At 45.3% G+C, this 15,492-nt stretch overlaps 1 protein-coding gene across 1 annotated transcript; it reads right to left on the bottom strand.

Annotated features, from left to right (window-relative positions):
* Positions 1-2,312: 2,312 nt before the first annotated feature.
* SLC34A1 (solute carrier family 34 (type II sodium/phosphate cotransporter), member 1) lies at positions 2,313-14,277 on the bottom strand. Its single transcript, XM_015412498.1, has 12 exons — positions 14,205-14,277; positions 13,671-13,820; positions 11,363-11,491; positions 9,311-9,454; positions 8,715-8,826; positions 8,163-8,358; positions 7,001-7,096; positions 4,751-4,853; positions 4,390-4,557; positions 4,064-4,180; positions 3,455-3,579; positions 2,313-2,861 (listed from the first exon to the last, which is right to left on the bottom strand). The coding sequence occupies exons 1-12, from the start codon at positions 14,275-14,277 to the stop codon at positions 2,313-2,315; spliced, it is 1,962 nt and encodes a 653-aa protein (XP_015267984.1).
* Positions 14,278-15,492: the final 1,215 nt, after the last annotated feature.

The following is a 15,492-nucleotide window of genomic DNA, read 5'->3' as shown; positions in this document are numbered from 1 at the left end:
AACTCTGCACCTTCTGCCTTCCCCCCCCCTTCATCAGTGTACAAACTCCATTTCCCCCTCATTTTTACATTTTAAAATTTTTGGACAAGCGGCATGAGTCTAGCAATATGAGACTATTGTAGTCTCAGATTGCTGAATAAAAACATTAAAATGATGGGGGGGGAGTTTGAAAGGAGCTGCGCAAGGTTTAGTTCCCTGCTGGTATTGACTTGCAAGGGGGATCAGAGAGGAGGCAAACAGCAGCATCCCCCATGGGGAAAAAAAGGATTTCAGTGCTGCATGCAAACAAAATAATTGGGGGGGGGTTGTTTGTCAGCATGGCATGAAATTTACATGAGATGTAAAGACAGAGAGACACTGGGATGGGAAGTCTAAAGCTTTGAAAACATTTCCCCCTTTAATGCTTTAGTGAACAAAGTGGGGGGGGCATTTTGGCAGTCTCTGGAAGCCTAGCATCTTTTGAGAACTGCTGAATTTAAGAATCACTTGGGATCAAAGAGGACAGGATTTAGAAAACTGCCAGGATCACAACTAGTGTGTAGGATCAAATTAGAGAATTACAAAGAGAAAACCACATACATTTGCAAAGAAGGACAGGAATTTAGTGTTACTATGTACCTGTACTAAGGCATCAGTGAAAATACCCCCCATTTAAAAAAATTTAGTGACACAAGTCTAAAAAAGCTCTCCAGAGCTTCTGCCAGAGGTCCCCCATACAAATTGCAGCCCTGTGAAAAGCATGGTAGAGTTGCAGCCAACTTTGCACAGGTGAGCGCGTGCACACACACACGTTGCCAATGATCACGGCTTGCAATGCCAGTGTCAGTGGGTTCTCCCATGCATTCCGTACACTCAACATGTTTCCCCATATTATGAGATCACGTGACTCTTTCCTCCCATTTTTCACAGTTGTTCAGTCATGTTGGTCTGAAGCAGCAGAACAAATTTAGAGTCCAGCGGCACCTTTAAGACCAACAAAGGTTTATTCAAAGTATGAGTTTTCATGTGCATGCACACTTTTTCAAACATATTGGAATGGCAGGTAAGTTTCAGACTTATAGCCAGAGAATTTGCTCTTCATTCTATGGCTATAAGTTTGAACCTTACCTGCCATTCCAATATGTTTGAAAAAGTGTGCATGCATACAAAAGCTCATACCTTGAATAAACCTTTGCTGGTCTTAAAGGTGACACGGGACTCTAAAATTGTTCTGTTTTTCACAATGGCTGATAACACAGCAGAGAATCCCCTCGTGCTTGGCAATATGGAAAATGGGCCTCCCCAGCTGCTTATCAATTTCAGAAAAAGTCTGATCAGTTTCAACATTGGTTTTCCTCCTTTGCCTGCATTCATTTCTATTCCCTTTCATTCAATGAACTAACACTAAAATGTATGTGTCAAACCTGAACCATGAGGATTTAAATGGAAGGTGCTTCCTGGACCCCCACACATCACAAGTGATGTTCTACCCCAATTTAGAAAAGTGCAAGTTTTTAAATTGTACCTGCAGAATAAATACACCAGAGGGGGGGAAATGATGCATAAGGCAGGCACAGAATCCAAAGTCAAGATTAAAGGCTTACTGCTCTGGAAATCTGCAGTAAGATGTGCATGTGTAATGGGCCGATGTTGGGGGGGGGCACAGTGGGAGAGCTTCTAGTGTCCTGGCCCCACTGATGGACCTCCTGAGGGCACCTGGTATTTTTGGCCACTGTGTGACAGAGTGTTGGACTGGATGGCCATTGGCCTGATCCAACTTTGGTTTCTCTTATGTTCTTATGGTCCAAGCACCACTACTCAGCTATGTCTAACATTGTATATATGTTGTGCATCTTGTAAAATGCTACAGAGGGAAGTCCCCAGTAATGACATGAATATTTTCTTGCCTCTACCACATGGAATACCTGGAATGCAGGCATTCCAAGATTCATCTGGGGAACATTATCCGGTGCACTATGCACAAACACCTTCCCACATGAAAGGTGCAAACACAACTGTAATGGCTGGATTTCAGCTTTGCACACATTCATGGATGCATACATACATATACACTGTGGCAGTTATGTGCATAATCACAAGGCACACAGACATCCCATACAAAGTCACACTCATTGGCAGATATTCTAGATACACCCACAATGCCTGCAATGCAGATGCACAGGCTGGAACCCCAAAAGGCACTGATATATAGTTGCAATCCCACAGACCCAAAACACATACCCTTTGTGAGAGCGATTGTACTTTCATGCCGTCAGAGACTGACCCTGTGTTTTCTTGTGCAAGGAAGAGAGGGAGCCATGCTCCACCATAGTTTACAAACGGGTAGCACTTTGCATTTGCAGGGAATTTAGCCGGGGAGAGGGCCTTGGTGGTAGAGACAATTCCTCCAAGAAGGTGATTGCAGGGTTGTGAAGGCCTGCTCTGGCTTTGACCTGAGGAGACACACCACCAGGCTCATCTTGGCTGCCTGAGTCATGGCAGCACAACATGGCTCTGGTGATGACTGCATCCATGGGTTGCAGAGAATGTAGCCAGTATGGCAGGAACTCCCACGTCTGGAGCCACCTGGGCAGTCGACCAGGGCTTTGTGACTGCATGATGTTGACAAAGGCCACAAAGGATAGAAGGCTCAGGAAAGGAGCTCCCACACCTATCAGGACCCGCCACCCTGCCATGGAGAGTCCAAAAACTAGGGATGGCAACAGTAGGAAACAGATGATCAGGTAAAAGACAGCAAACCAGCGGTATTTGGCTGTGCACTCTCCTAGTGCCCTGGCCATCTGGATTGGCAGGCGGGTGCAAGGCAAAGGGTACCACAGCAAGATTCCAGAGATGTTGAAGAAGAAATGGCAGAGGGCAATCTGGGGAAGGAAAAGAGAACCACGTCAGTAAGTTGCCTTGGGGGCAACATTAGGCAGCTGGTGGGAAGAAGAAGAAGAGATTGGATTTATACCACGCCCTTCACTACACGAAGGAGCCCCGGAGCAGTTTACAATCTCGTTTCCCTTCCCCTCCCCACAACAGACACCCTGTGAGGTAGGTGTGGCTGAGAGAGCTATGAGAGAACTGCTTGTGAGAGAACAGCTCTGAAAGAACTTGTAACTGACCCAAGGTCATACCAGCAGCTGCATATGGAGGAGGGAGGAATCAAACCTGGTTCTCCCAGATTAGAGTCCACACTCCTAACCACTACACTAAACTGGCTCTCAAACTGGACATCAAACTAGAGGGATTAAGTCATGTAAAATATGTTCCCCTTTCCCCTTGGTTCTTTTAAATGCCCCTCAGTTCCAATCTGTGGTCCTTGTTGTATCAGTCTGGACCTTCCAAAGAGAGGTACAGTCGTCACAAACCAAGATTATTTGGTGGCAGTAACAAAAGATATCATTAGCCAAGATTACCCTTGAGGGCAACTCCAGTTCAGGAGAGTGGGGAGGAGCAAACTTTTGCTCACCTGGAAAGCACTGGCTAATTTGTCTCCAGGACTTGTCAAGGCAGCTAGGATAGCAGTAGTTGTAGTTCCGATGTTGGAACCCAGTGTGAGTGGATAAGCACGCTCTAAGCTAATCACCCCAAGGCCTGCCCAGGGAGAGAGAAAATCAGTAAGCATAATAGCACCTTCCTTCAACACAGTGCACATCTAAAATACTGCATCCAGACTAAGATGAGCTATAATTTCTTGTAACATTTTCTAGCATAGGAATTTGAGGAACAGTTACACTGCATATAATCAGCAATAATAACAAAAAATTTTGTTTAACCACATATTATTGTAAAGCTACATGTCACATGATCTTTTCAGATGCTGATATGTCCAATGTTAAACATGCCCACAAACCCTAAGACAGAACAGAAGGAAGTTGGACTGATACACATTATGCACTATGGGCTACTTGTCTCCCCCCCCCCTGCTGTGGCTATAAAAAGTGCGTCTGGTTTTCTGTTGCATGCGCACACACGCGCACACACAAAATTATTTCCAGCTTGCTAGCCCTTTCCACCATAGGCCCTCTCGGGTGTATTTGGGTCCCCAAGAAAGGAAAATGATGACATGTCGACTTACCAATGAGTGGAGTGATTGCTGAAGTAAAGACTGAGCTGCTCTGTACAACGAAGGTCATTCCAGCACCAACAAGCATGGCGAAGTAACCGGTGACCCAGCTGAAAGGGGATGGCAGATCTACCCATACCAATGTCAGTGTCAGAAAGAACAAGGGGACATAACTGAGTCCCATATATGTATTCTGCTATGAGAACCCACCTGTCGCCTTTATGGAAGCCTGGACACCTGAGAAGCTCAGCTGGAATCCAAGCCCTTTGGCCCCAGATACTGCCAACGCCTCTATGGAGACCAGGAGTCCTCTCTCACCCTGGATTCAGTCAACCCACCTGTATTGATGACCTTCTGGATAGCTCTGGCCACGTGGCCTTTCAGCACAGAGTTCAGCAGTTTGACAAGCATGACCAGGCAGGAGCACAGCACAACCAGAGAGCCAGCCAGCAGCATGAGGCCCACAGCTAAGTCTGGCAGAGAGGAGTCCACAAACAGGTGATTGCCTGGATGAAGGAACAGGGGTCAATGCGAGGTGCAGGGAGTAGACTGGCACCACAGCCCAGTTCGTCATGCTCAACTCTAATAAATCTTGCCCTTCTTGACTTGTGAATATCCCTTTTTGCCATCACAGGAGTGGCACATGTATAGCTGCCATTGTTGACAGGGCCCTGCTGCCCAAAGGTTGACAGTTCTTACATTTCTGTTGTGTGGCACTGCTGAGGTTCGCAGCACTCTCCAGACAGCCTGGGGGAAGGGAGCTGCAGTTCAGGAATCTTCCTTTAGTTTCTGTAGAATAAATCTATAAAGAAAGGGGAGGGTGGGAGAGAGGGAGACATCAGGGGCTTTAGCTCATTAGCTTCAGCAGGTGCTTTGTCAACACAGGTGAGGAGTCAGTCACACATGCTGAGAGGATGGAAGAAGTCTTACAGCTGTGCTATTAATATTTTGGTGTCTCTGGCTATAATTAAGACATTTTAGTCATTTCGTCCCATGAAAGACTCTGATTGTTCATTCTGATTTGTTTCTCCCAGATAAAATAATCTGTTTTAAAATGCGAATTCCAACATTTGTAATTTTTTCTGCGTCAGGTTTCTTCTTACTTCAAAGATACTAGCAAACCATCTACATGATCTCTTTCTTGAACTAATGGACCACTGACATTTAAGCATCATTGATTAGTTTATGGTTTCTAGTATACACCTCCTACAGTGAGCAATGCATAGTGCCCATCTTTAGGTCCTGCCTTATTGTCCTAATATTAATCTAGGCATCTATTTAAATTTGAGTACCTATCCCCAGCATGGTTACTATGGGCACCGTGGTGCCTGCCCATGTGCTTCCTGGCAACCACTTGCTTCTTTAACAAAGCATATCTTCCTCAAAGCAAAGAGCTTAGTGTTGGCTGTCCTCCACTTCACCAGGGCAGGAGGTAGTTCAGAAGAGCCCAGGAGGTAACATCTTTATATTTGCAGGAACAATCTGTTTGTAAACAGCTGTCCCCATCAGAGAAGGATGCTTGGCTTGGAACCTCTCAGCATTTTGTGATTGGGCTCAGCCAACACAGCAACAGTGTTGTGATTTGTCTCACTAACCTATGTCAACCATTTTGTTTTGGCACCTACTATCTGTTTTGAAAATTCCAAAAGCACTTACAGGTTCAACATGATTGGGGACCATTGATCTACCTGGTCACAATGGAAGAGATGCTATTATTGGCCCGATATCATATGGCCTGGGAACTTTCAGGTCAACAGATAACATGTGATGCTGAAAGTCAATCTCATCTCTACTAAGCCATTAGCTTTGCTGTCCAAGAGCCCAAATCTTGTTTATTTAATGAAAACCAGATTTCCTTTCTGATCACAGAACTTACCTGAACTAGCATTGCTAACTTGCTCCTCCAGCTATCCCTTTAGTATTAGTTTGATTTACTGCAATTATACAGTCATATTATTTAGCTCCATGCCAAGAATAGCTTCAACTGCCCATTCCATATATTAAACTTCTGTTAAAGGGACAAAACATTTTTTCCTGGCCAGTTGTAAACTTTGACCTGAACATGTACTAAACTATGGATTTGTACATCTATGATGGTAACTAAAAAGCTCCTTACTCTATGCTAAAATCCTAGGTCTGAGCTGCACATTCAGCAAAATCACTTGATAGACAGTCCTCCCAGGATTGTACTACTGCAGAGAATATGTAGGAGTGATATTTTTATATCCTTCAACATCAAAGACTCATTAAAAGCTAGGAGTGCTAAACTAGACCTTTTCATTTCTGTTAGTATTCTATGTGTAGGGAGTTTTTAATATAAAGGATTGTGTAAAAAGCAGAAGTTGTACAGTCCCAGCAATATTCTGTCACATCTTTTTGCCATCTAAACCAGCCTTTAAAGCAGTACGTTAGAATGTATTTTCTTCTCTTTATATCTACATCTTTGTGATTTCCTTTTACCAGGTGTACAATTGTTTAAACATGCTGAATTTCTGTCCAACCCACAAGAGTTCAGTCAGTCTGGTCAAATGCTATGGTGTATGAATATAGTTCTTGGGTCGAAATACAAGTACTAAAATTGGTGATCCTAGTCTGATTCTGGTCCATTAAAGGTTGGGCTGTGCCAACTGAAGGAAGGCAATGAGCTTGGTTGAGTATCTTGGCCCCATGACAAAAGCGGTTATCTCCCACTTTCTGACAATGTTGTTTAATTATCACTGAAAAACTGCACAACTCTGTTTTTCTAACCTTGAGAGTGCACCAACTCTCCACTCTTCAAAATGCTACTGGCCAAGATGACCGATGAGCCAGTTCCTATTCCGTGTAGTTTGGGTGCTGAGCCATTGATTTGAAACTGTTTGTCATACCATATGCCCATTCTGACACTCAGCCCTCCATGTCCGCCCATCCTCCACCCAAGGTATTCTCTCCCTCTGATAGAACACTCACCTGTGAGGATGGTGCTTCACACCACACCCGGATCAGGCTCTTGTTCTGGAAGCTGTCATCACCTACAGCAATGCCTGAGATTACTGACTTATCCAGCTGTTTGGAAAAGGGGGAAAGGTCATGAAAATGTGCTGGGAGAGCATGGAGACTCTTGCAGGGGATGGAAGAGGAGAAGGAAGTCCCTGGCCTAGAGTTTCAGGGGTATCAAATTCCCTAGATGAGCAAACCAACAATGGTGCTATTGTCTCGCAGTTAAGGCTGAATTCTAAGGGATCTAAGGGATCTGCCTCTGACACTGTAAGAGCATAAAATAGCTCACATTTTATGAGAATGTTGTGAGGGTCTCATTCCCTCTCAAAATGCAGTTAGTATGTTGTATTCAGGAAGCAGCTGGATGAGGCTCTCTGCTGGGTGTTTGCCCTTGAGGGGCAAGAATTTCAATCTGCTGACAAAGACTTCAGATGAGAGCAAAGCCTGGGAAACTAAGAACTTTTCTACCATTTTACTATTCTTGCAGGATCTCCTGGGCCCTGACTGGATCTGTTCTGGCCTTCTGCTTGGCTAGGAACTGACTGCAAACCAACTGAGGCTATGGCCCATTCTGCATCTAGCTGCATCTCTCAGTTTTATGGTACTGTCTACATAGATTTATGGCCATTTTATGGCCATTCAGGGATGACTTTGCAGTCAGTATGGCATTGGCCCGGGGTATTTGAATGTGGTTTTGAGCTGTATCTTTTTCTGTTCCAGTGTGGGTTTGGTAAAACAACGGAGAGAATGCTAGATGCAGAATGGGCCTATAACATTCTGTTGATGATGTGAAGCAAATGAAGCTTTCATCACCAAGATATTCTGTCTAGGCATTTTCTCCTAGTCCTTGGCTTCCAACCTCCTTTCTTGTTTTGCCTGACTACTGAGTTGCCTCCTGGACATCAACCCTTTATCTGTGACCATAGAACTGGCCTCAGTTTGAAATGTATTGGGAATGCAGGCTTCAGCTGATCCCAGTAGATTGCCAGTTGACTTTAAACAGTGGCACCGGCCAGTGAGGACTTAGTGGTGGAATGGAGGACGGGGACATTGCCAGGCACAAGGAGATGCAGCCTATTCTTTCAGTAGAGGAGACTTTAGAGGCCATCCCTGACTTGCCAGGAACACAGACCTGAATAATAAGACGAGTGAAGGGCTCTGTGATGACCTTCAGCAGCTCCGGGGCATCCTGTCCAGTGTGGAAGTTGAGGGTTGCCACGGCAACCTTGGTGATGTGGTACAGGTAGCCACTAACCATTTCAAGAGGTAGCAAAACCAGCACAGACAGCCAATTGAAGCAATCGTGTATGGTAGCGCCTGCAAAGGCCCTGCCAGACAGTAGAGAAGCCATTGTTGGCATGAGGTATAGGAGACATAGGATAGGAGGAAATGCTCTACCACATAATTTCCCCCTCATTGCCAATTTTTGCCCTTTGGCCCTTGGCTTTCCTTGCTTGACACTCCAAGGTACCAAACATTCCCTTGTTAAAATGGGCTTGCTCTTTACTTCTCTGGCTAATGCTACATTTCTCTGCTCACCCGGTTTTGTAATTTCTAAGTGCTACACCCTCCTGTCCTGTACCTAGTAATGCTGGCTTTCCATAGATTCCTCCCCTACCCCCAGTCTCAAGTTTTCACTCCCACAGTCTCTGGCCACTCACTCCATGCCCACTGTAATACTCACCTCTTAAATTCATTTCGGTCACCAGCCTGCATGAGTGCCACAATGGTGCTGGTGACTGACGTTCCAATGTTGGAGCCCATGATGATGGGGATGGCAGAATGTACCTCCAGCACTAGGGAAGTAAAGGGCAAAGAATGTTTATGGACAGCGCTGACTCTGTGACCAGGGGGAACAGCAGAAACAATGAATATGCTCTCAGTGCCCCCAAGCATTGCTGTTCTCCTTCCTTCTGAGGAAGTGTGCGTGCACACGAACGTTCGTACCTCGAATAAAACTTTGCTGGTCTTAAAGGTGCCACTGGACTCTAAATTTGTTCTACTGCTTCAGACCAACATGGCTACCCACCTAGATCCATCCTTCCTTCCCAACCCATTTACATCCCCAGTGGACACTCCAGTTGCATCCGGTTAAATTCAAAAGTATCTTAATATCATGACAAAAAATCTCAGCATTGCCAAGAGAAGGGTAGACGACACTGATATCCAGTGATGCTAGCAGATGTACAGGGATTAACCCAGGAAAGAGTGGGAAGGAATCCCGGGAAAATCCTGTCCTTTGTACTTTCAACCCCACTTCTGCCCACCGGCATCACTTACATCCTGAGGAGACCATGCTGACAATGATGGAGGTAGAGGTGCTGGAGCTCTGAACCAGGACTGTGACGAGGATTCCCACTACAAGCCCTGCCACTGGGTTGGAGAGGATGGCATTCTCCTTGAAAATGTCCCCTGCTACTTTACCTGGAAAAGAGGCATATTGCTAGTGAGCTAGGCCTGTGCACATGGCCTCCAGTAAGGTCTAAATGAATCAATTGCAAGGCAAGCTCATGGCCCAAAACTGCACGATAGAATGTACTGCAACAACGTCAAATCTCACATCCATTTCTTTACCATCCATTTCCTTGCCTTTTCAGTTCAAGTTAGGGTTGCCGGCTCCAGGTTGGGAAACACCTGGAGATTCAGTGGGATATAATGCTATAGACTCCACCTTCCAAAGCAGCTGTTTCCTCCAGGTGAGCTGCTCTCTGTTGGCTGGAGATCAGTTGTAATCAGTTGGCCAATTACTGCCCAGTGTCTAATCTACCTTTTCTGGGGAAGGTAATGGAGTGAGCAGTGGCTCCAGGTTTTCCCTCCCCAAACTCTGCTCTCCCTAGGCACTACCTCTCCCAAACTGGAGCTGGCAATCCTACCACAGGAGGCTTCCAGTTGCAGCAGGAGGGGAGGTACTTCTCTTTCTCCTCCTGCTCCTTGTCCATTCAAACTGCCCTCCCCAATTTTCTCCCTGTCCTGCAGAAGGGGGAAAGAAGAGCAGAGGAGATTGGATTTATCCGCTGCCCTTCACTCGGAGTCTCAGAGCAGCTTACAATCTCCTTTCCTTCCTCTCCCCACAACAGACTGCTCTTGAGAGAACAGCTCTGAGAGAACTGTGACTGACCCAGGGTCACCCAGCTGCCTGCATGTAGAGAAGTGGGGAATTAAACCTGGCTCCAGATTAGAGTCTGCTGCTCTTAGTCACTACACCAAATTGGATAGGACACCATACAGTTTCTCTCCTGTGACACAGTTGCCAACCTCCAGGTGAGTCCTGAAGATCTCCCAGAATTACAACTACTCCCCCCAATATACTAAGGGTCTAGAAATCTTGATTAACAAGGCTTATCTTTTTTTACTGAAAAAAGCAAGAAAGCGAGATAACCACTCTCAAAATGCAAAACAACTATCTTAGAAAAGACCAGAGGGATTGTGAACAAGGGAGAAATAGAGGCATGAGTGATGCAGTAGTACAGATGGGAAGGTTTATGTAGGGAGCTCTGTAGAGCACTTGATCACTAGAGGTTTCATTTTTGGTGTCTGAGCCCTGGGCACACTTGGTTTCTTCATGGCTGTGGACTCTGTCCTCGGGTCCCTGCTGGGGTCTCTCCCTGGATTCCACCCTCAAATAGCCAGGAATTTCCCAGCCCCAAATTGGTAAGCCTAAATTCCTTCCAAAACTGAAGAAGTACCAGTTCTGTGCCAAATTCTAGAACAAGCACAAGGACAATTTTCTTGAAATCTAGAAGGCACCAAGAAGAAGGAACTCAGGTGGAAAAGGAAAAGCTAGGAAGGCCCAATGGGAGATTTAACAAAGATGAATAATTCTCAAGATTAATTTAGAGTAATGGATGGGATGATTCCTAGCTGAAAACTTACTGGTATCAGTCTGACAGTAAACGTTAGGAACACAAAATTATAAGACAGCTGATTTCTGTACTAGGAAGAAGGATTGACAGGTAGGGGGTCCTATGCAAAGCAAAATGTTCTTGTACCACTAGCAAACATATTAGATTCCCTTTTACAGAATAGCACAGCTGGTAAAGTGGCAGGAGAAAGCAAGCCAGAAACACTTGCAAAATGTGTGCTGTTTGGAAGAGTTGTTTTCTAGTTCTATACTACCCAAAAATAAAACGGTTTGTTTTGGAAAGATGCTGAGGATTCTTGCTGCTGTTGACCTTGGACTTTTTCATAGCAGTGCTTGAACCTAGCAGGATCCACTCCACCTACTGTGTAAGGCAGGAAGCAGAAGTGATAAGAAGAACATCTAATAGTTTCATTCCCACCCAGGGTCCCTACAGAACAAGCAAACCAGCAGAAATGCATCATAACCCTCACCTCCTGCCAGCTGGAAGGCAGAGCTCAGCACATCGAGGGAGCACACAAACAGGTACAAAAAGCCAAACATCAGGGGCACCTTGAGAAAGGACATGAGGATGGACTTGGTTCTTGCACATGTGCCAAGTGCTGCAAGGGAATGACACATGTTAAACACCAGATGTGCAGCATCAGTGTTATCTTGGACAAGCCAAGGTTATTTCTCCTCTCCCCCAAATATGCAACTGCCTCCTATCTCATACTTTACCTCCTTCTTTCCCTATGTAGAGCCTTCCAGTGAATGTGTGCGGGGAATGTTTAGGCTCTTGTAAAAGGCCATGGTGAGCTGGGCCTGTCACAGGAGTAGTGGTGGGGGGAAAGGGAAGAGTTAAAACCAAAGGCACAAAAAGATCATCAGGGTCAGCTTATGCCCAGCACCCTGTGTATGAAAAGACTTTTCTGCAACAAGAAGGAAGTGTGTGTATGGTGGGGGGAGGCATCATTCCATCAGGCTGGCATGCCAGGTCTAAAAACAAACCCATTTCACTTCAATTCCAGCTTGGGTTGCTTAGTAACAATAAAGAACCTGCCAATCATCTTTCTATAAATGCCAAATGCTTCACAGCAGGGAAATGGACAGAATTGGGCACAGCAATCCTACAGCGCCCACGCAATCAGCATGGGTGACTGAGAATAAAGCCAAGAAAGTGCATTCTGACACAACACAAGCACCTTAACTCTGACCCCAAGGCAGTGCAGGACAGAAGGTCAACACAGCTTTGAGCTCATTTGCACAACTTTTGCCTCAGTTGTGACTCTTAGAAGAGACTTTCCTGTGGGAAGTGCTCTCTCTCTCAATATTTATCAGCTGGAAGCAGATTGTTAGTACAGTTGTTGGTATTATACAGCCTCAGTGTTTAAATTCTAGCAAGTAGGACATCATTACTGATTCATGACCAAGTTCCATTTATGGCTTGACACGCGAGAGTGTTCAGGTGTTCTGACAATTGTTCTTACTTTTTCAGGTGCTTGTATTTTCTGGGACTAGGCTTGGGATGGCCCTTCTTTAGATCCTCACTCCTCCGTGGAAGCTCGCTGTGTGACTTGGTGTCAGTCAGTCTTACCCTGCCTGACTTCACAGGTGGCTGTGAGGATGAAGGGGAGCAGGAGAGATGGAAATGGGCTTATCTGGGGCTTGATGGTAAATTTTTGGATAAAATATTGGGCTCATGTTATGGGTTATGTGGAAATCCTGATCAGCCTGATTCAGATGCTGTTGTTCGTGACTTGTTGACCAATGTTAAACAGGCCAATATTTTTCCTTGTGCAGCCCACTCTGATGCATATTTTACTGGTTTAACTAAAACTTAGTCCCAATTAAGTGTGTATACGATTACTGCCATAAAAGGACAACAGTCACCAAGAAAATGTTAAGCAGTTGCAAGTAGGTCAAATTGACCCGCAATATAATTTAATAGAACACAAAAATTTCTGCCTGTTAGTAACTGGTAATGTGATCATATGCCGGCTGAGGAAATTTTTTATCTGACTTGGGTCCAGTCCTGATCACCTCTAATCTGGAGGGAACTGTGTGTGAACTTGTTATCTGACTTTGCATCAGGTGCCATTCTGAGTCCACCTTGCAACTGAAGTGAAGTGAAAGGCATCCTCAGAAACCCTAGGCATCAGCAGAAGAGAAGCTGAAGAGTAAAATAAACCAGGCAACTCCCATGCTGCAAGGCAGTGAACAAAACTGGCCATATAGGTAAGGACTCCTGTAGCCTGGCATTATTTCTTGTCCATCTGCCTAAACCAATGACTCCTCTTGGCTAGAATCAGCAAAGTACAACAAGGCAGGAGGAGGCTGCTCAGCAAGATACTAAGTGGAAGGAGGGCCAGGGCCATGCGCTTATCTCCACTTTCTGGGTGAAGAATTGTCTTCACTCTCAGGATGGCTTTGGATGAGCCCCAAAGCCTGGAAAGACTCATATTCTCCCCATGCTTCAGGATGTGTGGGATGGTGCTTCTCCCCAGGGAAGATACACACATTTCCAGGCTTTGGATGAGACCAAGAAACATGGCGAGAGGAGACATGCGTCACTTACTGTGCAGTCCTAAACAGAGTCACATACTTTAAAGCCAACTGACTTCAATGGATTTAGTAGGTTGTAACTGTGTTTAGGACTGCACTGCAGTTTTTCTTTTCTCTGTCTTTCCAAAAGCTATCCTCATAAAAAAATGTAGTGAATGTTGTGTCTGAAAGGCAGTTATTGTCTCTACATCAGATGATTGAAGTTTAGCTCGTTCTGAGCTAAAGAATCTAAATTACCTTGTTTCTGCATCTTGTCCAAGCCTGAGTGGGAGTCTTGCCATGGTTTGGAAGAACAGCTGTCCAATTCATATTTCTCTGTGCTTTCAGCCAAAGGCCCAGGAGTACCTGGGCATAGGTAGTCAAGGTCGGGATGACTCACAGTATTGACTGCAGGGAACAGATATGCTCGAGGGTCAGAAGGCTTCTGGAGAACTGTAGAGAAAGAGGTGCTGATCATTCACCAGTATCCTCTGAACATCAGGCTTCCCTTGCTGTGAGCTCACAATGGGGGGGGGGAGAACCTAGTAGCATCCCTTAGGGCTGTCTTGGCCCTTACGCAGAAATGAAACCCAAATGGAAAAAAGTTCCCATAACTACCATCATCCCCAGATGGAAGGCTGTTAGTAGTCTGTAGCAGCCCATGAAAGTCCCATATCACCAACAGCAGGCTATCATCCAGACACTGTCTTTGAGAATATGAAGGGTAGCAACAATAGCCTAGGGAAAATATAATGTCCAAAGATGCTAGCAATTCCTAGCAGCATATTTAACCTTTCCAGTCCCCGCGTTGCTGTGCCTCTTGTACCCACTGTTGCTTGATTCTGGAGCCCTTCTTCTTCATCATTGTACCACAGCAAACTTTAAAAAAGAATAGCCAGCAGAAGCACCACACCCACATGGAAAAGAATCTGTGGAAGGAGCCCCCCCCCCAAAAAAAACCCCTCTTGATGATGAAAATTGTCTAGGACTCCTAATTATGCAGAAAATAAACATATACCCTGGTGCAAGAGGAAAGATACAAAGAAGGCAAAGGGAAGAATAAGGGATAGATCATCAGATCAGTCCCATCAATTACAGTATGGTGAATGCTTCAAACCATTAGGGATGGTAGAAGGGTAGCTGGACCCCAGTCCTAAGTACCTTGAGGGCTGGGGCAGTAGGTGTAAGGTGGTGCATGTAAGACTCTTCCTCCTCCTGTAGGTCTACGGCATTGAAGTGGACTTTCTCTTCCATAAGGTAGCATTATTGCCTGTCAATCTGAACAGACATACTGTCAACATGGAAGCAGGACTAATCTCTTTGTTAAGAGAAAGCTTCAGCTGCTCCACCCACATAGCACAAGAAAGCTAATCAACAATAGATTTTCCAGGCTCAGAGATTACCATGGATTCAGTAGCTATCACTTAAGGTTGGTTCTGTCTTTATCCCTAAAGCAACACCTGAGTAACAAAGAGGAATCCCAATCTGAGACTTTCCCTCTGGCCTCCTCTGATATCCAAAAGGTTAGATGAGTGCAGTCTCATATGTCAGGAGCTTTGCCTTGCCTTGCGCTGACCAGCCTTAATTCCATAAATTACTCTGGACTTCATCCCATTGGAAGGCCAAGAACCCATTAGTCTAAAGTCAGTTGCCAAATCTGTGCCCGCACCTGAACCTTCCTCTCTAAGTTGTTTGGTCTCCCCAGTGCTGCCTGGGGCTCTTGGTTCCTGCTGGTTCTCTTACCTGCTGCAGGTAAGTCGCTCAGGGCAACATCTCAAGGGTGCACACACTAGTTCCTCACTAGGCGGTATGGCTGGAGAACTAGAAATGTCCTTTATACAGCTGATAGGAGCAAAGTCTAAGGAGTCTTGTATTATCCCGTGCAACCATTCCACATTCTCCTCCTCTCCAGAAATTCTTTTAGTTAATTGCTAACCTCTGCATCGCCTTCTGTGGAGGTAAGATGGCTTGTGCTATGTTGGAAAGACACTGATATAGGCTAAAATAAACAGGAGTCTTGTGGCACCTTTAAGGCTAGCAAAATTTTATTCCAGCATAAACTTTCATGGACTAGAACCCA

This window comes from Gekko japonicus, unplaced genomic scaffold (assembly GCF_001447785.1).
Source record: "Gekko japonicus isolate JY-2015 unplaced genomic scaffold, Gekko_japonicus_V1.1 scaffold100, whole genome shotgun sequence".
Classification (NCBI taxonomy): Eukaryota; Metazoa; Chordata; class Lepidosauria; order Squamata; family Gekkonidae; genus Gekko; species Gekko japonicus.
The sequence above is the reverse complement of the archived record's forward strand: the minus strand, read 5'-3'. Positions and strand labels throughout refer to the sequence as shown.

Bases quoted from the DNA above. Each gene is read 5' to 3' on its own strand.
- SLC34A1 (XM_015412498.1), bottom strand. From the start codon at position 14,277: ATGATGAAGAAGAAGGGCTCCAGAATCAAGCAACAGTGGGTACAAGAG. The intron at 8,827-9,310 runs GTAAGTGATGCC...TTACTTCCCTAG, and splicing joins CAGCATGGTCTCCTCAGGAT to TGCTGGAGGTACATTCTGCC. The intron at 8,359-8,714 runs GTGAGTATTACA...ACTGTCTGGCAG, and splicing joins GACCGAAATGAATTTAAGAG to GGCCTTTGCAGGCGCTACCA.